The sequence below is a fragment of the Ranitomeya variabilis genome, chromosome 2 (assembly GCF_051348905.1).
Source record: "Ranitomeya variabilis isolate aRanVar5 chromosome 2, aRanVar5.hap1, whole genome shotgun sequence".
In the NCBI taxonomy this organism is placed as follows: domain Eukaryota; kingdom Metazoa; phylum Chordata; class Amphibia; order Anura; family Dendrobatidae; genus Ranitomeya; species Ranitomeya variabilis.
Window position 1 is genome coordinate 344,919,773 of NC_135233.1, and position 26,377 is coordinate 344,946,149.

A 26,377-nucleotide genomic window follows, 5' to 3' on the forward strand; every position below is an offset into this window, starting at 1 on the left:
GTGCGTTTATTATTTTTCCAAGCGAGGGCCTGGAAATGGATTGAGAGAGCAATAAATTATTAAAACAACCGCTGTGTTTATTTCATTAAAATACTTTTAAATCATGTGTGTGTGTGTGTTTTTTTAACCCTTTCAAACAATTGGATTAATAATGGATAGGTGTCATAATTGACGCCTCTCCATTATTAATCTGGCTTAATGTCACCTTACAATAGCAAGGTGGCATTAACCCTTCATTACCCCATATCCCACCGCTACAGGGAGTGGGAAGAGAGTGGCCAAGTGCCAGAATAGGCGCATCTTCCAGATGTGGCTTTTCTGGGGTGGCTGGGGGCAGATGTTTGTAGCCAGGGGGGCCAATAACCATGGACCCTCTCCTGGCTATTAATATCTGCCCTCGGTCACTGGCTTTACCATTCTGGCGGAGAAAATTGCGCGGGAGCCCACGCCAATTTTTTCCGCCATTTAACCCTTTATTTTAGCAGCTACAGCGCTGAAATTTTGCACATACACACTACTAACATTAGTAGTGTGGAATATGCAAAAAAAAGGGGGCTATGAGATGGTTTACTGTATGTAAACCATGTCTCATATCCTGTCGGGTTTGTGCAGGAGAAATGAAAAGCCGGCAATTGAATTACCGACTTTTCACTAACACCGCTGCGTATTTCTCGCAAGTCACATTGCTGGTCCGTGTGGAATCCGTATTTTTCTCGCCCCCATAGACTTTCATTGGCGATTTTTTTTGCGCAATACGCTGACAAACGCAGCATGCTGCGATTTTGTACGGCTGTAGAAAGCCGTATATTACGGATCCGTAATATACGGCTGATAGGAGCAACCCCATTGAGAATAATTGTGCCGTATGTAATGCGAGTTTTACGGACGTAGTTTCTGCGCTCTTACGTCCGTAAAACACGCATGTGTGACCCCGGCCTAAGAAAAGAGCCAAATTTTACAAGGTGTCCAGACCATCTTACGACCATTTTACCATTTTTTCCTGCAAGTTCTATAAAAAATATCATTCATAGTGCCGATTATGGTATTATAGCAATTTTATTTAACAGGTTTGTTTTCATTCGTTGAAAGTTAGCAATCTATGTGACACTTTATTCCCTGTGAAGCTGTCCTTTTGTGCTGACTAATAATTACTACATAGAAATCATAATTATTTCTATCGGAAGGTGACAATTTGTGCTCGATGATAACCAAGCACTTTTCCCGTAGAGACATACCATGTATACTAATGACATAGCATAAAAAGACACTTGTTACAAGCATCTCATTTATTTTGGAAAAGCAACATTTTGGGACCATCACTTCTGCACTGACCTCTTACCTTCTGATATAAGCTGCACTCAGTAAAAAAAATCTCATTTTTCTATGAAGTCATTTTTTGATATGAGAACCGTTCTTAGAAGTACATTGACTCTGCTGTTAATCTGTGATGGCGTCTGTCAGACCCTAATATTTGGCTGCAGACCTGGGACACCTTATCCACAAAGACCATTCTACATGAGCGGAGATGTTATTATAGGGGGTCTGTTTGATATACATATTTACTATAAAACTGAAGCTTTTAACTTTTCAAGTCCTCCGCATCTTCAGCCTCGAAAGATAAGGTGAGAATTGGTCTGTTCTGCTTTGACTACATTGGAAAATTAAGTGCATAAATAAATAGAATTCAAATACGGTAAAAACTAATTTTTCGGAAAATATTTAAAAAAAAGGTGGATGATTTCATATAATTTTTTATATGATTTCCCCTTCACGCGTCCATATAAAACACGTACATGAAAAACTGGTGTCATCAGTGTTTTCCATCAGTGTGACATCCGTGTGACAGTGTTTGTTTTTCCGGTACAAATAGCTTTTTGTTTTATTTTTTATATACCAGTGTCTTTTTTTATGAATTTTCAAAAAGCATGCTGCATTCTCTCAAAAATACTGCTGATACCTAAAATAATTTAAAAAAATTCCAAAACTGAAAATGTTGCTTATGAGGACTTGTACACTACAATATTTAATTATGTTGACTACAATATCAGCGCTTTGGACTTTAGTGTAACGTCTGGCTCCTGCATTTCTCAACAAAAAAAATATAGAATTCTACCAAAAACGCAACAACAATTTGTGTCTCAATCCGAATGAAGAGATGAAATCATTTCTGATAAAGGTACAAATTATTTTACTAGGTAAATGAAAAAGTTATAGAAAGAAGGCAGATGGAGCTCATTTCCATAATGCTAAATATCTCTTAACGTTATACAAAAATGTGAAGATTATGTTTGAGCTTTGCAAGGGGGATATTAGTGGTGATGACCACCAAGAGACTTTTGACAGGTCATAAAAAGTTGATACAGAAAAATAAAACTTTGTCCAATGGTGTCGCTATTTGCATTTTGCACATTAAAGTTTAAAAGGTAAATTTTGCCAATAGCTTGTAAGAGACTCTTAACTTAAGTAGGAACGTTCATTTGACCTAGTGAGTCAAAAACCTTTTAGGTTTATTTTGTGTTAGTCAAACACTGGGTGCTGAGGATTGGTGGTGGTCACCATCGTGAAACCTTACACCACTTGACCTTACAGAAGTGAGTGTCAAACTTTATTAAACACTTTGACTTCTCTAGCATTTCTCTGACAGCGCAGCAAATTATCGACATGACAGGATCAAGCTGTCAGTGTACACATCCCATCTCGGCTCTCATGTAGTGATGGTTAAAGGGAATCTGACAGCAAGAGTTGCTTACAGTGTCCTTCACACATCCATGTTTCCTGTATGTGTGGTATCCATTTTTTCCCCATTATAATCTATGTGCCATGCACATGTCCAGGTTTTTACATGGACTGTATATCCTTGCAAAACACAAGTTTTTTTCCAGTAGCACAGATGACATGGACCAATATAAATCTAGGGATCCGTGAAAAGCAAGCATGGCATCCATGTGTCATCCATGTGCCATCCGTGCTTAACATTGCAAAGTATAGGAGAAGCTTTGCAATTTATTTATTTCTTTATTCACACTGGAAAAACACTGATGACACTGATGGTACAAACAGACACACAGATGACACAATGGTGACACACGGATGACACATTGGTGACACACTGGTGACACAATGATGAAACACTGATGACACACTGGTGACACAATGGTGACACACTGATGGTAAAAACAGACACAAGGATGACACACTGATGGTAAAAACAGACACACTGATGACTCCAGTACTGGTTTTCCACGTACGATCACCCTGCATATGCTGGGATATCAGTCACGCCACTGTGGGCTTGATTCCAGGGCACTGTTGCAATGATTGACTGAGGTCCTGGACTAGGTCTTTACCCACAGGCAAGGAGAGGTGGGATAATTTAAAATAATTTTTATACAGACCCACGCAGCCTTTAGGTATAAAACAGTGAAAATTACAAAATGATATCTGGAAGCTGATAAGGCATTTTTGATACTTCCTTTAAGTAAATCCTCCAGTTACAATGCGTCTACAGATAGGTATATCAATCACTACATACTGTGTATTGACCATTGTGTTACTTTACATTTTCAGCATGCTCTTGGAAGACTTTTATAATTTCCTAAATTTGGTGTTCGCAGTGGATGAAATCAATCGTAACCCGAGCATTTTACCTAACGTGACTCTTGGGTACAACGTGTATGACTCTTATGTCGACCTCTTCAGAACTGTACAAGGAGCTGCTCGCATCTACTCAGGAAACACCAAACAATACCCAAATTACAACTGTGACAAATACGGCGTTCTTGCTTCCGTCATCGAGGGAATGGCATCTAGTTTCTCCATACAATATGCCAATATATTTGGAATCTATAAGTACCCACAGGTAAGTAAATACATAATGGGTCCTTGCCGTTGCAATACCATTAATTAGACTGGCAGAATTACTAATTTAAATTGCGTGGTTTGATCATTTCATATTTACCACTCACCAACCTAACCTCAGTATTATGACTTCTGTGCCATGTTCTTAGAGACTAATGGATTTGACTAAGGCCGGCTTCACATGTCCGACATTCACGGACCAAGTACATCATATCCACATTAGCCTAGGGTCACATCGGTATGTATTTTCTCATCCGAGACAATCAGGTCAATAATGCAAATCACACACTGATCAGAACCTGATCAGAGTGTGATCATAGTGTGATCCGATTCTCTTTGGACTGGGCTCGGTTGTCATCCGAGTGCAATCCAATATTTCCTATGGACTCACAGACTTACATGGCTGAGCACCATCTGAATATCGGAACAAGCTCGGATATGCTGCATTTTTTTCCCTGGACCGGCTCTGTCTGAAGAAAAAATTGGACATGTTCATGGCCCCATAGACTAACATTAGTCAGAATGCTATCTGTCAAAATGACGGATAACATTCATCTGAATATTAAAGTTGTCTGTATTTGCCCTTAGGCTGTTGAGTTTGGGTCAGGAGACTAGTAGTTGATTCAGACATAATGGTTCGTACTTGAATTGTCAACATCGAAAATCTGAAACCAGCCTCAACCTAGTTCTTGAATAATCATCAAAGTGAGAGTGAGGAGAGGCAATCCAACTGCTAATTTTATTATATTTTTCAAATTTTTTCCCTTCTAGAATACTCTGAAACATTTCAGCCTTTCAGAGATCTAAGGGATAACGTTTCTTCCCGTTGAGTGTGACATGCCAAGCCTGGCATGTCAGAGTAAGGAAACTTAAAAGCCATGCATGCTCCTCTGGGAAATTAAATATGCAAATTGTCTCTTCAGAGAGGCAGAGGGCTATTGGAAGCAGTGATCCTAGATATCAATATGGACTCTTTAACAAGCCTTGCAATATGACTTAGGATAAAAGCCAAACCAGAATCTCAATTTGCAGACATGGTGTTTCAAGGTTTTGCCCCTCATCAGCAAAATATGATTTGGCTAGGTGAGCCATGCTTGACATGTCACTCCCCACAAGGAGAAACGTTTTTCTTTAGACCCCAGTTCAGAGCCTCTCACCTACCCAAATCAGATCTCATACTTTATACTGATAGAGGGGCAATACCCCGAAACACAGTGACTGCAAATTGAGATTCTGGTTTGGCTTATATCTTAAGTCATATTGCGAGACTCGTAAAGTTGATGATGACTTATAGGATCACTGCTTCCAATAAGTGGTGCTAAAGCTCAAGTCCTTTTCCTTTCTGAAGACACAATTTGCATACTGCATTTCAGAGAAAACATATTTTGTAAAGCTGTCCGTGCTGTGCACTATGTGTCGTAGATGACTAGTTAGAGGGAGGTCGAAGGTGACTTCTTCCTGCCCATCGTCCCACCATTACTAACAAGTCTCTCTCTATGTGTGTATGGGAAGAAACCTGTCAGTATAGGGGAGCAGAGCAGGGAGAAAACACCTTAGTGCTGTCTCGTACTAGTCATCTGCGACACACAGTCCCCGGTCAGCTTCAATAATGGCTGCAATAAGGCAGCTGGTAGCTTTTTCATGCAGACCGTGGTTCAGGCAGCATGAATAAGCTGTTGGGTTCCCTTTAAAACTATGAATATTAATTGTAATGAAAAAATGTAGTGAGTTACCTTTTCTTACAAATCCAGGAGCGGACACAGATAGAAAAGGGCCCCTGAGTAAGATCAGGCCAATAACTAATGATAATGCTCAATTCCACTTGCTTGGAGATAGTAGTGGCCCCTTACCTCTTGGGCCCCTGTGCGGATGTCAAGGTTGCATCAATGGTATGTCAGCCCCTATATAAGTCCTATAGATAAATATAAAGAGACTGTCATGTAAATACTGTATCTGGTATTTTCATTGACATGTCTGTAAGGATTTCCAATACCCCGAAACACAGTGACTGCAAATTGAGATTCTGGTTTGGCTTATATCTTAACTCATATTGCGAGACTCGTAAAGTTGATGATGACTTATAGGATCACTGCTTCCAATAAGTGGTGCTAAAGCTCAAGTCCTTTTCCTTTCTGAAGACACAATTAGCATACTGCATTTCAGAGAAAACATATTTTGTAAAGCTGTCCGTGCTGTGCACTATGTGTCGTAGATGACTAGTTAGAGGGAGGTCGAAGGTGACTTCTTCCTGCCCATCGTCCCACCATTACTAACAAGTCTCTCTCTATGTGTGTATGGGAAGAAACCTGTCAGTATAGGGGAGCAGAGCAGGGAGAAAACACCTTAGTGCTGTCTCGTACTAGTCATCTGCGACACACAGTCCCCGGTCAGCTTCAATAATGGCTGCAATAAGGCAGCTGGTAGCTTTATCATGCAGACCGTGGTTCAGGCAGCATGAATAAGCTGATGGGTTCCCTTTAAAACTATGAATATTAATTGTAATGAAAAAATGTAGTGAGTTACCTTTTCTTACAAATCCAGGAGCGGACACAGATAGAAAAGGGCCCCTGAGTAAGATCAGGCCAATAACTAATGATAATGCTCAATTCCACTTGCTTGGAGATAGTAGTGGCCCCTTACCTCTTGGGCCCCTGTGCGGATGTCAAGGTTGCATCAATGGTATGTCAGCCCCTATATAAGTCCTATAGATAAATATAAAGAGGCTGCCATGTAAATACTGTATCTGGTATTTTCATTGACATGTCTGTAAGGATTTCCATGACTCAAAGTTCTTCTCTAGGATTGGGGAACTGGAGACTGATGAAGATGTGAATAATTAACAATGTTTACATCACTCCCCATCATATAGATGATGGTCAGAATGATTGGAGAAATTATTAGACAATATTTCTCACTTTGCCTCCCCGAAGTTTTGTTAAGAAGAGAAATGCAAATCAAGGTAGACATGCAGAGAACATAAATTTTACATAACCTGTATATTTGCATGCATATTTATTTGTGTGACACCTCAGAAAGCCGGTTGTCACAGTAGTATTGCCTTCCTCACTGGGAGGGTGATGCAATGCCTGGAAGTGACAAGGATCCCTTTAACAGGTAACACGTACATGCAACACTGTTCTGACTCCTGGCCAGAAGGGGGAGCTCTAGACCCAGTTTGAGGGTAGCTTCCCTATATATTCTGGCTGGAGGAGGAGTTAGCAGTCAGTCTGTAGGAGACAGTGAGGGGAGAAGGAGCACAGGAGGAGAGAGAGCTCACTCCAGCTTCAAGAGCAAGAAACCAGAGCCCAGAACTGTATGCCCCACAGCAGAAACCGATGGGCAGGAGATTCCAAGTCTCCTGGCCACAATTACACCCGAAGGCACAGCAGCAGATTAGAGCCCGGAGTCACCATGAGAGAGGGACCCCTGTAAAAAGGCTAGAGTTGCCGGCCATGCGGGTAGTGTCCACCTAGAAGGACAGACACTGTGAGAGGACCTTGAGTGAGGCCTCAGGCAACAAGGGACTGAGAATACAGAGCAGTAAGGAAGGCTTCCAAGTCCAACTACACCTGGCTATGGGCATTCTGAATCGCTTCCAGGCTGCCTGGATTCCATAGATCGTCTGTAACCTGTACCTGAACTTCACCAGTAAAGGGTAAAGGGATTGCAACCTTGTGTCCTCCAATTCTTTCCTGCACTTCACCATCTATCATCCTTACCAACTGCAGAGGGAGCCCTGGGGACTAAGCTCTACCTGTGGGGAGCTATACCACCTCTGTTGCAATACCATCATCCCCAGAGGACCCCTTTAAGCAGCATGGGCCATCCCTGGCCGAGTACCACAGGTGGCGTCATGAACATTACTACATTAGACTTTATTTCCATTTCCATTCATCCCCTTTTATTAGACACCCAGGGCTACGTACCGGGTCACTGATGGTGAGACACATCCCTTTAAGAACCGGCCCATTTCCGAGTACCCCACGATCCTACCGGACACTCTATTTGCATATGGAAAGGGACACAGACAGATACCAGAAACCTTTGGTTGGAGGTTATCCACTGCCCCAACAAATGGATGGACATGTTGAAATTCAATCTACTATCAAGAGAGAGTTGTAAAGACACATATAATAATAATAATAATATAAAATATATAAAGTATAATGTAATAAAGGTGACCTGAAATTCTATGTATAGCCATTAGGTCATATAAAATGCTGAAGGAAATGCCATAGCTGCCCACTTTAGTGTTTAGTGCCCACTAAAGCTGCCCACTTTAGTGTTTGAAGATGCATTTATTAAGTTATGTGTTTATCTTGCAGATCAGCTTTAAGTCACAAGAACCTTTGCAGAGTAACAAGCTGTATTTTCCGTACTTCTACCGGACGGTACCGAGTGAAAAGGCTTTGTATTCTGCGGTAATAGCATTACTGAAGCACTTTGGCTGGATGTGGGTTGGTATTATATATCCAGATGATGACGGCAGCATAAACGCTATAAAGATTATTAAAAATCTGATAGTGGAAAATGGAGGATGCATTGAATTTATTAAGCTTGTACCCTCTATTAATGACTTTAGTCCAGAAAGAATCAAAGAAATCGAGAAAACTATCGCAAAGTCATCAGCAAATGTCATACTCGTCTATGGATCCAAAAATTATGTGTATTACTTGGAATTAAATGTTCACGTGACAAGCATTCCTGGGAAAGTGTGGATCCATACGGCAGAGTCAAGTTTTCGAATGTTCAACTTGGAAAACGACACCAGCGTTAACGGTTCTTTAAGGTTTATCATGCAAAAAAATGAGAACCCAGTATTTATTAAATTTATCAAAGAAGTGAATCCAAGTAGATTCCCATCAGGAAGGACGTTTACAACGTGGTGGGATGAATTGTGTGAAAACCGTTGTCCATTCAACCCAAGGAGAAGAAACTGTACAGGAGTGGAGAGTGGAAGACAAATTATGTACTCACATTGCAATCTCCGATTCACAGGCATGAGTTATAACGTATATAATTCCGTCTACGCAGTGGCTTATGCTTTACGAGAAATGTATCGAGAGATACCACTGAGAGAACGACTGAGTGATAAAAACAAACTAAAATTTCAAGATCTAAAAGGTTGGAAGGTAAGAATGACCATACGGAATAGTATTAAACAAAATGTATGAGTCAACCTAGTTCAGCACAGTTGATCCAAAGGAAAGCAAAACCCCCAAATTTGACAGAAGTTGATCCTGCCCAGTCCACACAAAAACCCTTAGGTCACTAATGAGATACATCTCATACAAATTGATTAGTTACTGAAGATCATTCATAAAGAAGCATAGTAGAAAGCAAAACTATGTCCTCATCTTCTCCTGATCATGGTCCATACCACAATTGGAGGAGAACCTAATGTTACATCGAAAATATTGTAAAGAAAAAAATACCAAAAAACAAAATACAAAAAATGTATTAATTTATTTAAAATCTGACCCTTGTAGGTTTTGAGTTAAAAGGCTCTTATCGATGACCAAAGGACCTGGTGTTAATTCATCACCCGCTCATGCCTTAACTGGACTGGATTACTTTCAGATCAATATCAGCTGTTTTGTTCTCTACTGTTTTAGTGCTTGTGGTGGTAACGGTGTATTCGCAGAATCAAGTTAACCCCTTTTCCATAGAATAGAGGATAACTTACTGATTGCTGGTGACTTAAATCTCCAGTGATTCTGAGTATGGGGCTCCATATTGAATGTGGTTAGCACTGTAGCCTGACAGTGCTGCTGGGGTTCTGGGTTCAGATTTCACCAAGGATGACATCTGCAAGGAGTTTGTATGTTCTCCCCATGTTTGCTTGGGTTTCCTCCAGGTTCTCCGTTTTCCTCCTAGACTCCAAAGACATACTGATAAGGAATTTAGATTGTGAACCCCAATGGTGACAGTGATTATGATGTCAGTAAAGTGCTTCGGAATTAATGGCACTATATAAGAGAGTACATTAAATAAAAAGAGATGTGCATGCTCCACCTCCACTTCATTGGCTATGGAATTGCAGGAGATAGCAGATTATAGATAAGGGACAACTTTCAGTTCTGGAATATTCCCTTTAAAAGGAAGTGTGGAGTTTATGTAGACCATGGAAAGGAGTAACCAAACAAGAACTAAGCTTGTCCATTTCTAAAGACTCCACAGAAGCTGCATTGAAAGTGTGTATATAAAAAATGGCTTTGTGTGAATGCATACCATTTTTTGAGATTTCACATGGTCACACTTTAGACAGCCACTCTATATGGTTTATCTATAGCTAGGCAACCAAAGGAATAATTTAAGCTCTACAACAAAGCTCCCAACTTTTTGGTGACAATTTGGTAGCAGGATCCTTTCAACCTCCTCATGTACCATCACCAGCTGCAAGCCATGTATAGTAGTCTACTCATATAGCTGCTCTCGTAGACAACCCAGTTTGAGAATCAGAACTCATAGGTGATAAATTACCTTAAATCTCTAGTGATCAGTTGTTATTGCTTGGGTAAAGTAATTACACATCTTGGATTATATTCATATGAATAATTGACCTTGTAATATGGGATTTCGCTAGAGTCTTTCTATTTGGGAACTTAGTAGAAAAGATTGAAGCTGGTTACTATAGACCAGTGTTCCCCAACTCCAGTCCTCAAGAGCCACCAACAGATGTTTTCAGGATTTCCTTAATATTGCATGAGCCATAGTATGGAATGATCACCTGTACAATACTAAGGAAATCCTGAAAACATGATCAGTTGGTGGGCTTTGACGATTGGAGTTAGGGTACACTGCTATAAAGGTCCCTTTGGTTCTTCTATGATAAACAGATAAAACTCCACACATGGTTCTACATGTTGTGACCAGTGGAACATTGATTGATTAAATGTCACTGAAATTATTGACTTTGAGACATAAGTAAGTTACTTTTCCAGATATCCTGAATATTTTGGTGGAATTTTCCTTTTAGAAAATATATGGTAAACAGGATCTTCCATAACTTTTATTGTTCTAGAATGCTTTATTTTCTTACAGTTGCATAAATATCTCAGAAAAGTCAATTTCACAAACCCCCTGGGGCAAGATATTTTCTTTAGCGATGGAGAAATTTCAGTTGGCTATGATATTTATAATGTTATTCACTATCCAAACTGGACCATAAATTCTCAAAGAATTGGAAGTTTTTATTTCCATGCTCCGTTAGGAAAAAAAATAATTTTAAATAATTCAGCCATAGTTTGGGAAAACAAATTCTCCAAGGTAGGTAACAATCTATACAGTCAGTCTAAAACAGAGGCACACAACTAGTTTTAGTAAAGGTCTTATAACACAAAAGTTTGCCCTCAATATGATACCCCATAGCCAGGGGGACAAGTACCACTGAATACATGATACATAAATCACTTTTTTTGGGAATTTCTGCTGTGTAGTAAACTCCAAAACAGGTGGTACTTTTTGAATAAAATATAATTTATTGAACACAAAAGGATAAAAGCCAAGTCAACATGTAACATTGATACAAAAATATGTAACATAAATGAATGAAATTTACTACACAGCAGAAATTCCAAAAAAAAGTGATTTAGGTAAAGGTCTGCAGAACGACAACAGTATATACATACAGAAGATATGGTAACATTTTTCAAACTTTGTAATACAAAATCAAGACAGACCCAAACACATAGCCTCTTTTGGACATCAAGCTATTTAGACCACTAACAAGACCCCTGATACTCGCCACTACTTCAGGCAGATGAGACAAAGACTACCTTCTCTATAATGGAAATCAAAAGTATAAACTTTGCTCAAACATTCAGTCAGAGAGCGATGGTTGTCATTGTCTGGTCAGAGTCCAACAAAGCAGACAGATAAACTAAATTTGATAATTGAATGGATTCTTTAGCTTGGATTACCTAATCAGGTCAACATGTCTTATACACCACATGGAACATGAGCTTGTGTTAATTAAATACATGCATTTTAATATTAAGAGCATTGTTTAAAGGGGTTTCCAGGATTGAAATATCGATGACCTATACGATAAGTCATCAATCTGAGAACTATAGAGGTACAACAATTAACACCCCTTACCGATTAGTTAAAAACTGCACTGAATGCAATTTAGAGCGCAGTACTGGGCATTAATCAATAAATAATGTACAGGGTTGCTGTGTTCCACCCCTACATTGCTTAGCTACAGCTGCTCTGGGTGCAGTTTTCAGTTTCAGACACTCACCAATTTCATATTGATTAAGATCATCAATATATTACCCCTTTAAAAGAGTTGCAAAGGTCTGCTTTGTGAATGTGATCAAAATTGCCGCCGTCACATAATTCAAGCAGCAACCCATCCTAGGCACAAATTTAGATGGGTTGCAGCATGACAATAGAATGCTTGAGATGTGTCTCACCTGAAATGCTGAGGAGCATCATGAATAAGCTTAATTAATCAGCTTAGTCACGCTGAAACCCATGAACCTCTAACATTCAGCTGGTACTTCTAGCTCTGTTGAGGCCTGGGAGGGTTCTGCTCATGCAAGATCACGGTGCATGCTGTAACATGATGAACCCATGACTTTTCCTCTCAGCCCCTGAATTTCAGCATAAGCAGTGTCAATCATAAGAAGCAAAGTCTTGGTCGGTGACGATGAAAAGTTGAGGGTCTGAAGGTGAACGCTGAGGTAAATATAAGAATTTATTCTTTCTTTTACATGTTATGTTTATTATGCTCTTAGGTCTGGAGAGAAAAAGGGACATTAAGTTTGTGGGGAATAACTTCTGTATGTATTGAATTTTCAAGGAAAGTTCATGTGAACAGGCAAATTAGAATTTTGCCTGATCCGCTCATCTCTAAACAGGATTGACGCCGGAAGAAAAAACAGCTCATTCTCCTCAATTAGCTGAGGAGATTTTTTACCTTGCTTCATCCCTGTGACCCCATTCCATCACATCTCCTCCAGTTCCTTTCCCTTGTTGTCACCTCTCACCTAACAAAAATATTCAACTTCTCTCTCTCTTCCGGTATCTTTCCCTCCTCATTTAAGCATGCCATTATACATCCATTACTTAAAAAACCATCCCTCGACCAAAACTGTGCTGCTAACTATAGACCAGTCTCTAATCTTCCCTTCATCTCTAAACTCCTTGAACACCTGGTCCACTCCTGTCTTACCAGCTACCTCTCAGATAACTCTCTTCTCGACCCTCTTCAATCTGGTTTCCACTCTTTGCACTCTACTGAAACGGTCTCACTAAAGTTTCTAATGATCTACTAACAGCTAAAACTAATGGTCACTGCTAGTGTTGAGCGATACCGTCCGATACTTGAAAGTATCGGTATCGGAAAGTATCGGCCGATACCGGCAAAGTATCGGATCTAATCCGATACCGATACCCGATACCAATACAAGTCAATGGGACTCAAGTATCGGACGGTATCCCTGATGGTTCCCAGGGTCTGAAGGAGAGGAAACTCTCCTTCAGGCCCTGGGAACCATATTAATGTGTAAAATAAAGAATTAAAATAAAAAATATTGCTATACTCACCTCTCCGAGGGAACCGGCAGCGTTGTTTGCTTAAAATGCGCGCTTTTCCTTCCTTCCGTGACGTCACGGCTTCTGATTGGTCGCGTGCCGCCCATGTGGCCGCGACGCGACCAATCACAGCAAGCCGTGACGTAATTTTCAGGTCCTTCTAGGCATTCAGTATTTTAAAATTACGTTCCGGCTTTGTGATTGGTCGCGTCGCGGTCACATGGGCGACGCGACCAATCACAAGCCGTGACGTCACGGGAGGCAGGAGACGCGCGCATTTTAAAATGCGCGCGTGTCCAGCCTCCCGTGACGTCACGGCTTGTGATTGGTCGCGTCGCCCATGTGACCGCGACGTGACCAATCACAAAGCCGGAACGTAATTTTAAAATACTGAAGGACCTGAAATTACGTCACGGCTTGCTGTGATTGGTTGCGTCGCGGCCAACATGGGCGACGCGACCAATCACAAGCCGTGACGTCACGGGAGGCTGGACACGCGCGCATTTTAAAATGCGCGCGTCTCCTGCCTCCCGTGACGTCACGGCTTGTGATTGGTCGCGTCGCCCATGTGACCGCGACGCGACCAATCACAAAGCCGGAACGTAATTTTAAGATACTGAATGCCTAGAAGGACCTGAAAATTACGTCACGGCTTGCTGTGATTGGTCGCGTCGCGGCCACATGTGCGGCACGCGACCAATCAGAAGCCGTGACGTCACGGAAGGAAGGAAAAGCGCGCATTTTAAGCAAACAACGCTGCCGGTTCCCTCGGTGAGGTCCAGGCTGCGTCGGAGAGGTGAGTATAGCAATATTTTTTATTTTAATTCTTTATTTTACACATTAATGTTGTTTCGATACCGATACCCGATACCACAAAAGTATCGGATCTCGGTATCGGAATTCCGATACAGCAAATATCGGCCTATACCCGATACTTGCGGTATCGGAATGCTCAACACTAGTCACTGCTCCATGTTAATTCTCTTGGATCTCTCCGCAGCATTCGACACTGTGGCTCATCAGCTCCTCCTCACTATGCTCCCCTCCATCAGCCTTAAGGACACCATTCTCTCCTGGTTCTCCTCCTATCTCTATGACCGCTGTTTCCCTGAATCTTTTGCTGGTTCCTCCTCCTCTCCCCTTCCCCTTACTGTTGGGGTTCCTCAAGGATCAGTCCTAGGCCCCCTCCTTTTCTCTTTCTATACCGCCCCTATTGGACAAACAATCAGTAGATTTGAGTTCCATTACCATCTCTATGCTGATGACACCCAATTATACACTTCTGCTCCTGATATCTTTCCTGCCTTTTTAGAAAACACCAGTGATTGTTTTACCGCTGTCTCTAACATCATGTCCTCCCTCTATCTGAAAATGAACCTGTTAAAAACTGAACTCCTCGTATTTAATCCCTCTACTAACCTACTTTTGCCCGACATTGCCATTTCTGTGTGTGGTTCCACCATTACTAACAAGCAACATACCGGCTGCCTTGGGGTCATACTTGATTCCGAGCTTTCATTCACCCCCCCACATCCGATCACTGGCTCGCTCTTGTTATCTGCACCTCAAAAACATTTTTTTACTTTCGACTCTGCAAAAACTCTTACTGTTTCTCTTATTCATTCTCGTCTGGACTATTGTAGGGGTACCGCCACACAGTGCCATTTTCATCGCTACGACGGCACGATTCGTGACGTTGCAGCGTCGTATAAGTATCGCTCCAGCGTCGTATACTGCGGTCACACGTTGCAATACACGGCGCTGGAGCGATAATTTCATGACGTATTTGCGATGTAGAAGCCATTGGTTACTGTGCGCACATCGTATACAACCTGTGTCACACAATGCAATCATGCCGCCACAGCGGGACACTAGACGACGAAAGAAAGTTTCAAACGATCTGCTACGACGTACGATTCTCAGCGGGGATCCGGATCGCAGTAGCGTGTCATACACAGCGATATCGTAAATGCATCGCTGGAACGTCACGAATCGTGCCGTTGTAGCGATCAAAATTGCACTGTGTGACGGTACCCTAACTCTCTACTAATTGGCCTTCCTCTTACCAAACTCTCCCCTCTCCAATCTGTCCTGAATGCTGCAGCCAGGATCATATTCCTCACCAACCGTTTTTCCGATGCCTCTACCCTGTGCCAATCATTACGCTGGTTACCCATCCACTCCAGAATCCAGTACAAAATTATTACCCTCATCCACAAAGCACTCCATAGCTCAGCACCACCCTACATCTCCTCTCTGGTCTCAGTCTACCACCCTACCCATGCCCTCTGCTCCGCTAATGACCTGAGGTTAGCATCCTCAATAATCAGAACCTCCCACTCCCGTCTCCAAGACTTTTCACGTGCTGTGCCGATTCTTTGGAATGCACTACCCAGGTTAATACAATTAAACCCCAATCCCCACAGTTTTAAGCGTGCCCTAAAAATGCATTTGTTCAGACCGGCCTACCGTCTCAACGCATTAGCCTAACTATCCCTGTGTTGCCCATTCAAAAAACTTAAACCATAATCAGGTTCCTCGCATCATGTTCTCATACACTTTATGCATTTAATAACCCTCTGTATCTGTACTGTTACATACTAAGGCTGATAACCGGCTCGTGCAGCATTACATGAACGTCCGAACAACAAAACAATTGTTACCATTCACCTCCCGTGTCTCCCCTTTTTCCTCATAGTTTGTAAGCTTGCGAGCAGGGCCCTCATTCCTCCTGGTATCGGTTTTGATCTGTGTTTATTAGACTGTAATGTCTATTGTCTGTACAAATCCCCTCTATAATGTAAAGTGCCGTGGAATATGTTGGAGCTATATAAATAAAAATTATTATTATTATTCCTGCTCCATGGATGAGTGAGTAGATCAGTTATGCTCACTGATGATGCCTTGCAGGTGAGATGCATCTTGAGCGCTGTTTCCTCAGGCTGCAGCCTGTGCTGATGCATGCCAATGACAGGTTGCAATTTGAAATATGTGACAGAGGCCATTTTTCTCAGAGATTCTCAAAGAACATCTTAAAGGCTGGTTTCACTCATCAATTACTCGTGATCTCCGGGTCCACTTACCCAAACCTGGCAGTCTCATAGACATCCCTACGGCTGTTGACTCCAGGTCCTGAAACCTGCCGCCAGTCCATGCATTGCAGTCCGTGCTTGAACTACATATATAAGGCTGTTGACTCCAGGTCAGGAAACCTACTGCCAGTCTATGCATTGCAGTCCTTGCTTTGACTATGAAACAGATGTATAAAATTTACCTAAAGCACATTCTCTGAATCATACTCATTTTGTCAATGATGACATTTTATCATGCAGATACCACAATCTGTGTGCAGTGATATCTGCCAGCCAGGAAACAGAAAATCTATCCGAGAAGGACAGCCAGTATGCTGCTATGACTGTCTTAATTGCCCAGAAGGACAAATTTCCAACCAAACAGGTTAGTTTCTACTATAGACAGTAATCGACAATTCTTTTATACTGAATACAAACAAAAAGATATATCATAAAGCAAGTTATAACTCACCTGGGAGAAAATCTACACCATGCAAATACATACAGTCCTAATAGCCTTTAATTAATATGATGGAGGCAAGTCCAAAATGAGGGCACTTTTACGCGAGACGACCGCTGCCAGTAAACAACCACATATCAGTTACCTGCAAGCCAATGAGCAGTGGTATGATGACTTATTTAGCTGACAAAAGTTCTGTGCACACAGAATGATCATTAATATGGGTGTTTTATCTGCACAGAACAACTTGTTTATGCTGGATAATGTGCTGCCGAGAATGATGAGTTTTAAGCTCGCTCAAAATTTTTCTCAGACCAAAAAAATGAGCATTTTTCTTATTTTTTGGGTGATTGCAGCCCTGTTTATACAATCCTATAGCCAGAATTGAGAAATAATTCTGAGATGTCTATGGATTTTAATGCGGTTATATATATATTATTTTATTATATTATACACCATCCAAAATATTACTAACTGGTATTCTGAAGAGGATCTTTGAGATTTTACTTACTACTTCCTGCAAATCCTGTTTAATCTGATTATGAATTTCCTGATCGCTAATTTTAATAAATACTCATTATACTCCATACTCCAGAATACAGGATCTAACATTATTTGTTTAAGGCTCATTCACACGTCTGATTTATCCTTATTTATTTGATTATTTTGATCAGTGTGGTCCAAGTGTCATCTGTGTTTCTATTATATGGAGAAATGAAAAAAAATCTCCTCCTCCTCTATTCTGACAGTCCGTGAAAATCAGACCGCATTATGATGCTTTTGAATGCAGTCCGATTTTTTTCACGGACCCATTGCAGTGCCATGCATTGCCGATCGTGATCTGACCCTCGGATCAAAGTTGGACATGTCTTTGTGCTTATCTACGGAACCATGGCTCAATAGACTTTCGCAGGTATGAGTGGCATTTGTGTAAAACGTGGATAGCAGTCACATGTGAAAATCAGATGTGTGAATGAGCCCTTATACAAGATCAGCTCTTTTAGGTGCAGGTATGAGTTGTATCATCCCATGAGAAAACCCCTAGTGAGCAATTTGCAAGTCAACAAAGTAAAGTTCTGAGCATTAGGACTCTATGGGCAAAGTCCAGATTTTGGTTGATGCTTAGAGATAAGTTTTAAAAAGTGTAGATATAGTCAGTTTTTCATACAATGTATGGGGTGGGCCATTTATATGGATACACCTGGGTGGGCCTAAATAAAATGGGAATGGTCGGTGATATCAACTTCCTGTTTGTAGCACATTAGTATATGGGAGGGGGAAAACTTTTCAAGATGGGTGGTGACCATGGTGGCCATTTTGAAGTCAGCCATTTTGGATCCAACTTTATACATGGCCCACACAGGTATACCCAAATAAATGGCCCACCCTGCATATTAGAACAATTTTCTAGCTGAGAGGGCAGCATCAGACATATATAGTATGATGACCAGCTATAGTTTCCTAAATATTGACTTGCTACATAGTCTACAGTGCATCAGTAATCAGTGAAGCGATGGTCCATACACTTGCAAAAATATCATTTTATACAAACGATAATAATTGTGTGTTGAATCATTGTAGATATGGATGTGTGTACCAAATGCCCCGAAGACGAATGGCCCAATGATCCGAAGACAGTTTGTATCAAGAAAGATTTAACATTCTTATCTTACAAAGATCCCATTGGAGTCGTCTTAACTTTCATAGCCATCTTATTCTCTGCGGCCTCTGCGGCAGTTCTTGCAGCATATATTAAGAATCGGCAGACGCCAATTGTCAAAGCCAACAATCGGGACCTGAGCTACCTCATTTTATTATCGCTCATGCTCTCCTGCCTCTGCTGCCTTATTTTTATTGAGCGTCCACAAAGAGCAACATGTTTTTTACGACAAGCCATTTTTGGAATCACCTTCGCTATCTCGGTATCATCACTTCTAGCTAAAACATTGATTGTGGTGATAGCTTTCAATGCCACCAAACCAGGAAAAAACTTACGGAAGTGGGTGGGGGCCAAAGTTCCAAAATACATTGTTTTCACCTGCTCAATCATACAGGTCCTCATATGTATGATATGGTTTTTCGTAACACCCCCTTCCATCTATTATAACAGACAGTCAGAAGTGGCCAGAATCATAGTGGAGTGTGATAAGGAATCGGCCATTGCTTTCTATATAATATTGGGCTACTTGTGTATTTTGGCATCAGTTTGTTTTATTGTCGCCTTTTTCGCTAGAAAATTACCTGACACTTTTAACGATGCTAAATTAATTACTTTCAGTATGTTGGTTTTCTTTACTGTTTGGGTTTTCTTCATTCCGACTTATCTCAGTGCTAAAGGGACGTCCACGGTGGCTGTTGAGGTATTTGCCATTTTGGCCTCCAGTTCTGGGATGTTATGTTCTGTATTTGCTCCAAAGTGTTATATAATATTGGTAAAACCTCATAAAAACAAGAAAAACTTAGTATTGAAAGGAACTATGTAGTTTGGTCCATAAAAATATTTGCCATTTTTAGATTGAAGATAACCCTAGGGTTATTTTTGTACAAATTCTAGAACAATGGAATTTCCAGACCGTCATGTGCCGAGGAACTATACTGTGCCTTCAAGTTATCATTTTAAGGGTGATTTCCAACAATAAGGCGTAAATGATGTTATACTGGTTCCAGGGAGCCGAATACTTCCGCAAGGCACTGTATGAGTGTCTGAGCAAAGGGTCTGAAGACTTATGACCATGTGATATTTCGGTTCTTCTTTTTTAATAAATTTGCAAAAATGTATACGTTTCTGGTTTTTTTTCAGTCAAGATGGGGTGGAGAGTGAACATTAATGAGAAAAAGTGAACTTTTTTGAATTTACCAAATGGCTGCAATGAAACAAAGAGTGAAAAATTTAAAGGGGTCTGAATACTTTCCCACTGTATATATCTATTATCTATCTATTATCTATTATCTATCTATTATCTATCTATCCATCTATCTATCTATCTATCTATCTATTATCTATCTATCTATCTATCTATCTATCTATCTATCTATTATCTATCTATCTATCTATCTATCTATCTATCTATCATCTATCTATCTATCTATCTATTATCTATCTATCTATCTATCTATCTATCTATCTATCTATTATCTATCTATCTATTATCTATCTATTATCTATCTATCTATCTATCTATTATCTCTCTATTTATTATCTATCTATCTATCTATCTATCTATCATCTATCTATCTATTATCTATCTATCTATCTATCTATCTATCTATTAAGGTATCTATCTATCTATCATCTATCTATTATCTATCTACCTATATCTATCTATCTATTATCTATCTATCTATCTATCTATCTATCTATCTATCTACCTATATCTATCTATCTATTATCTATCTATCTATCTATCTATCTATCTATCTATCTATCTATCTATCTATCTATTATCTATCTATCTATCTATTATCCATCTATTATCTATTTATTATCTATCTATTATCTATCTATCTATATCTCTATTAGGCTGGTTTCACATTTGCGGACGAGGGCTTTGCGGAGGGCTGCGTAGCTCCTCAGTTAAGCCCCGCCCACTGCTGCGCCTCTTCCTTCAGCTCCGCCTATGTCGGCATGCGTCCTGCGTACCCTATCTTTAACATTGGGTATGCATGCCATGCCTCTGCATGCGTCGTTTTCACGCTGCGCCGACCAGCGTCGAACGCAACATGTTGCATTTTGTTATGGTCTGCGCAGCTTGAAAACGACGCATGCACAGGCATCCGCATACATCGGCATGGCCTGCATACCCAATGTTAAAGATAGGGTACGCAGGACGCATGCCGACATAGGCAAATGTCCCCAAATGTGAAACCAGCCTTAGCTATCGATTACCTATCAATCAGTAACTATCTCTCTATTATCTATTATCTTTCATCCATTTATTATCTATTATCTAATTATCTTTCTATATATCATTATTAAATTTAAATCATATTAAATGATACAAATACATGTATATATCTATATATCAATATATATAATTGTCTAAGGGTTTTTCTGTCTGTCCTGGAAATCCCGCGTCTCTGATTGGTCGAGGCCGCCTGGGCCTCAACCAATCAGCGACGGGCACAGTATCGACGTAGATGTCATAATGGTTGCCATGGCGACGATGATGTCATAAAGGTTGCCTTGACCAATCAGCGACGGGCACAGTCTGCCGTGAATTCTGGAATCATCATTGTCCATATACTACGGGGACATGCATATTCTAGAATATCCGATGCGTTAGAATCGGGCCACAATCTAGTATATATATATTTCTCTTTGTAGCATTACATTATTATTTTAGCATTCCCTGCAGCACCATTTACTGTCCAGCAGACTCCTCAGCGTCTGCACATTCACTTTCTAAATTTCCATTGGCGTTAATAGTTCCCTGCTGTGTCACATGATCTCACCATCAGCAGGAGCTCACCGTCACCCTCTTCTGGTGGTCTGCGCGTCACTACAGGTAAGGTGGCTTGTAAAAACCTGGATACCACATGAAGTCTCTGTGGCGCAATCGGTTAGCGCGTTCGGCTGTTAACCGAAAGGTTGGTGGTTCGAGCCCACCCAGGGACGCTGATTCTTTTCTCTCTTCAGATAAGTATTATGTTGTTTTACTTATTTATTCGATTGTTTGTTTAAATATATATTTTACTTCTGCTTTAAAGTAATTTTACATATTTAATTTCACGCCATCTGAATGTTTTATAACTAAATACTTCATAAACTATAAAGCTAAAGTGGATATTGCTTCATTCTGAATAGCATGCTCTGGGGCCGATACGTGCTATTCCTCTTAGAGACATGTGAACCCAATGCTCCCAGTCCTCCCTGGTGGTCTAGTGGTTAGGATTCGGCGCTCTCACCGCCGCGGCCCGGGTTCGATTCCCGGTCAGGGAAGTTATTTTCTTGTTATTTACTTTCAAAATAAAATTCAAAATAAACGTTTTTAATTTTCATGTTTGGTGATACGTGTACGAGCTGTGAAAACAGGCATCAAATCAGGAAGTCCTATAGCATGAAAGCAGCTTCATCTTGGTAATTATATATATAGAGCAGGCATGACACTGTGTCCATCATCTCTAGTTGCACTAAGTTAATTTTGTACTCCGTTTTTTATTCTCTTTTTTTAATGGGAACAATATGAGCCAAAGGAGGTGCCCTTTTTTGTTTCAATAGATTTTTATTTATTTAAAAGAAAAATAACAATAACAAGCTGTGCATGTGGTCTAATTACAACCTATTTAGCCATTAACCAGTTCAAAACCAGGAAAATTTACATTGTTTATTTTTTTTCATTTTTCATCCATGTTGCTTAAAAAGCTGTAAAATTTTTTCTTGAAATGGAAATTTCGTTTTTATTGTTTTTTCATCTCCCGTTTTCCCGAGAGCCATCACTTCTTTCTTTATCATTATGGCCCTGTGAGAGCTTGTTTTATTGCAGCATGAGTTGTACTTTTCAATGACACCATTGATTTTACCTTATAGTGTACGGGAAAACTGGAGAAGAAACAATTCCATATAAAAAAAAGTACAATGCCACGATTGTTTTTTTTTTTTTTTATTTACCATGTTTTCTACATGGTAAAACTTCGCAGGCAATATGATTCCCCAGGTCAGTATGAGCATGTAGATACCAAACATGGATAGCTATCTTTTTGTCGCCATTTTCTGAGATCAGTAGCATTTGCATTTTTGGGATCTGGGGCTTGGTGAGGGCAAACATCCTGAGCTGACAATTGTTTTTATTGAAACCATAAGCCAGCGTTCATAGGAGATTCACAATGACAGGCGCGGGGACTTCTGCAGATCCCCAGCTGTCATGGCCAGGGAGGGCCACCATCAGGGCGTAATGGACTCGGTGAGGGGGGGGCCCAGTCCAAGCCCCCTTCTCACCAGACCCCATGTTCAGTTAAAATTTAAGGTTGTGCAGGAAGCCACCATCTTCCTGCATGGCATCCATGGCCAACATCACCACCCGGTGCAAGTGCTGGGCCCTGGACGAACGAGAGGCGCTGCTCACCGCTGGGGACATTATGGGCTTCTGTGAATGATTACTATTTCTAGTCCCTCCACCATAGGGAGGGCGCCAGAGCAACAAGTATCCTCAGCTGCTAACTTCCTGTTCCTGCTACCATGTGCTTCTGTTTCTAAAGTTCTGCCAGTGCTCCGCTTACACTGTTTGTCTCCACAGACTATCTGCTACCTGTTACCTGGCTTTCCTGGATGATCTCCAACTTGCTACTCCAGTTCTGTCTCGTCACCTGAACCTCAGGACAACGTCAGTACCGCTGGAACCAGCTTCTACCCGTACACCCGGTATCACCTGGTTAGCACCACGTCTTCTGTTAACCCTGCTTGTCCGTTTGTTCCGCTGGGACAGCTGCCACGAGTCCAGGGTCTAACTGAAGGTAGCACCCGTGTCCCCCAGCCATTCCATTCTGACCCTGTTCGAGTGGCCATACTACGGGTGTCTGGGGCTCACGTAGTCATGCCCCCTTCGGAGCCCCCTGGACCGTGGTCCCGAGGTTCCACATTAAACTTTAATAAAAACGAATGTGAACTTCTGTGCCTCTGTTTCCATTCATTACACCATATACCCATTATAAACATGAGCTTCTCCATGGCAACCATTCTGACATCATCGCCATGGCAACCTATTATGACATCATCAACACCATGGCAACCATTATGACATAACCGTCACCATTGCAACCTATTATGACATAATCATCGCCATGGCAACCATTATGACATCATCTTCGCCATGGCAACCTTTATGACATCATTGCCATGGCAACCATTATGACATCATCGTCGATATACACACAGATACACTCGTTTTTATATATAGAGATGGAGTAATGTATGAGGCCATTATACACTGTATGGAGCAATATATGGGGCCATTATATACTGTATGGAGCAATATATGGGACCATTATATACTGTATGGAGCAATATATGATGCCATTATATACTGTAAGGAGCAATATATGGGGCCTTATATACTGCATGAAGCAATATATGAAGCCATTATATACTGTATGGAGCAATATATGAGGCTATTATATACTGTATGGAGCAAAATGTGAGGCTATTATATACTGTAAGGAGCAATATATGGGGCCATTATATACTGTATGGAGCAATATATGGGGCCATTATATACTGTATGGAGTAATATGGGGCTATTATATACTGTATGGAGTAATATGGGGCCATTATATACTGTATGGAGAAATATATGGGGCCATTATATTCTGTATGGAGCAATATATGGGGCCATTATATACTGTATGGAGCAATATATGGGACCATTATATACTGTATAGAGCAATATATGAGGCTATTATATACTGTATGGAGCAATATATGAGGCTATTATATACTGTAAGGAGCAATATATGGGGCCATTATATACTGTAAGGAGCAATATATGGGGCCATTATATACTGTATGGAGCAATATATGAGGCCATTATATACTGTATGGAGCAATATATGGGACCATTATATACTGTATGGAGCAATATATGAGGCTATTATATACTGTAAGGAGCAATATATGGGACCATTATATACTGTATGGAGCAATATATGAGGCCATTATATTCTGTATGGAGCAATAAATGGGGCCATTATATACTGTATAGAGCAATATATGGGGCCATTATATACTGTAAGGAGCAATATATGGGGCCATTATATACTGTATGGAGCAATATATGAGGCCATTATATACTGTATGGAGCAATATATTGGACCATTATATACTGTATGGAGCAATATATGAGGCTATTATATACTGTAAGGAGCAATATATGGGACCATTATATACTGTATGGAGCAATATAAGAGGCCATTATATTCTGTATGGAGCAATAAATGGGGCCATTATATACTGTATAGAGCAATATATTGGGCCATTATATACTGTATGGAGCAATATATGGGCCATTATATACTGTATGGAGCAATATATGGGGCCAATATATACTGTATGGAGCAATATATGGAGCCATTATATACTGTATGGAGCAATATATGGGGCCATTATATACTATACGGAACAATATATGGGGCCATTATATACTGTATGGAGCAATATATGGGGCCATTATATACTGTATGAAGCAATATATGGGATCCATTATATTCTGTATGGAGCAATATATGGGGCCATTATATACTGTATGGAGCAATATATGGGGCCATTATATACTGTATGGAGCAATATATGGGGCCATTATATACTGTATGGAGCAATATATGGAGCCATTATATACTGTATGGAGCAATATATGGGGCCATTATATACTATACGGAGCAATATATGGAGCCATTATATACTGTATGGAGCAATATATGGGGCCATTATATACTGTATGGAACAATATATGGAATCCATTATATTCTGTATGGAGCAATATATGGGGCCATTATATACTGTATGGAGCAATATAGGGGCCATTATATACTGTATGGAGCAATATATTAGGCTATTATATACTGTAAGGAGCAATATATGGGGCCATTATATACTGTATGGAGCAATATATGGAGCTATTATATACTGTATGGAGCAATATATGAGCCATTATATACTGTAAGGAGAAATATACGTATGGGGCCATTATATACTGTATGGAGCAATATATGGGATCCATTATATTCTGTATGGAGCAATATATGGGACATTATATACTGTATGGAGCAATATATGGGACCATTATATACTGTATAGAGCAACAGATGAGGCTATTATATTCTGTATGGAGCAATATATGGGGCCCATTATATAATGTATGGTGCAATATATGGGGCCATTATATACTGTATGGAGCAATATATGGGGCCCTTTATATACTGTATTGCGCAATATATGGAGCCATTATATACTGTATAGAGCAGTATACAGAGCCATAATTTACTGTATAGAGCAATATATGAGGCCATTATATACTGTATGGAGCAATATATGGGACCATTATATACTGTATGGAGCAATATATGGGGCCCATTATATACTGTATTGAGCAATATATGGAGCCATTATATACTGTATGGAGCAATATATGGGGCCATTATACACTGTATGGAGCAATATATGGGGCCATTATATACAGTATGGAGCAATATATGGGACCATTATATACTGTATGGAGCAATATATGATGCCATTATATACTGTATGGAGCAATATATGGGGCCATTATATACTGTATGGAGCAATATATGGGGCCATTATATACTGTATGGAGCAATATATGGAGCCATTATATACTGTATGGAGCAATATATGGGGCCATTATATACTATACGGAGCAATATATGGTGCCATTATATACTGTATGGAGCAATATATGGGGCCATTATATACTGTATGAAGCAATATATGGGATCC

The 26,377-nt window shown here is 40.3% G+C and overlaps 1 protein-coding gene and 1 non-coding gene across 2 annotated transcripts; both read left to right on the forward strand.

Annotated features, from left to right (window-relative positions):
* The first annotated feature begins 1,515 nt into the window (after window positions 1-1,515).
* Window positions 1,516-19,672, forward strand: LOC143803740 (vomeronasal type-2 receptor 26-like). The gene is made up of 5 exons (XM_077281514.1): window positions 1,516-1,622; window positions 3,568-3,859; window positions 8,184-8,990; window positions 16,734-16,857; window positions 18,514-19,672. The coding sequence occupies exons 1-5, from the start codon at window positions 1,516-1,518 to the stop codon at window positions 19,413-19,415; spliced, it is 2,232 nt and encodes a 743-aa protein (XP_077137629.1). The 3' UTR covers window positions 19,416-19,672.
* Window positions 19,673-21,799: 2,127 nt separating this feature from the next.
* Window positions 21,800-21,871, forward strand: TRNAE-CUC (transfer RNA glutamic acid (anticodon CUC)). The gene has a single exon. It is a non-coding gene; the product is annotated as a tRNA-Glu (tRNA).
* Window positions 21,872-26,377: the final 4,506 nt, after the last annotated feature.

Excerpts from the sequence above, each read along its gene's own strand:
- LOC143803740 (XM_077281514.1), top strand. The coding sequence starts at position 1,516 with ATGAGCGGAGATGTTATTATAGGGGGTCTGTTTGATATACATATTTAC. Across the intron at positions 3,860-8,183 it reads GAATCTATAAGTACCCACAG|ATCAGCTTTAAGTCACAAGA; the intron begins GTAAGTAAATAC and ends TTTATCTTGCAG. Across the intron at positions 16,858-18,513 it reads ACAAATTTCCAACCAAACAG|ATATGGATGTGTGTACCAAA; the intron begins GTTAGTTTCTAC and ends GAATCATTGTAG.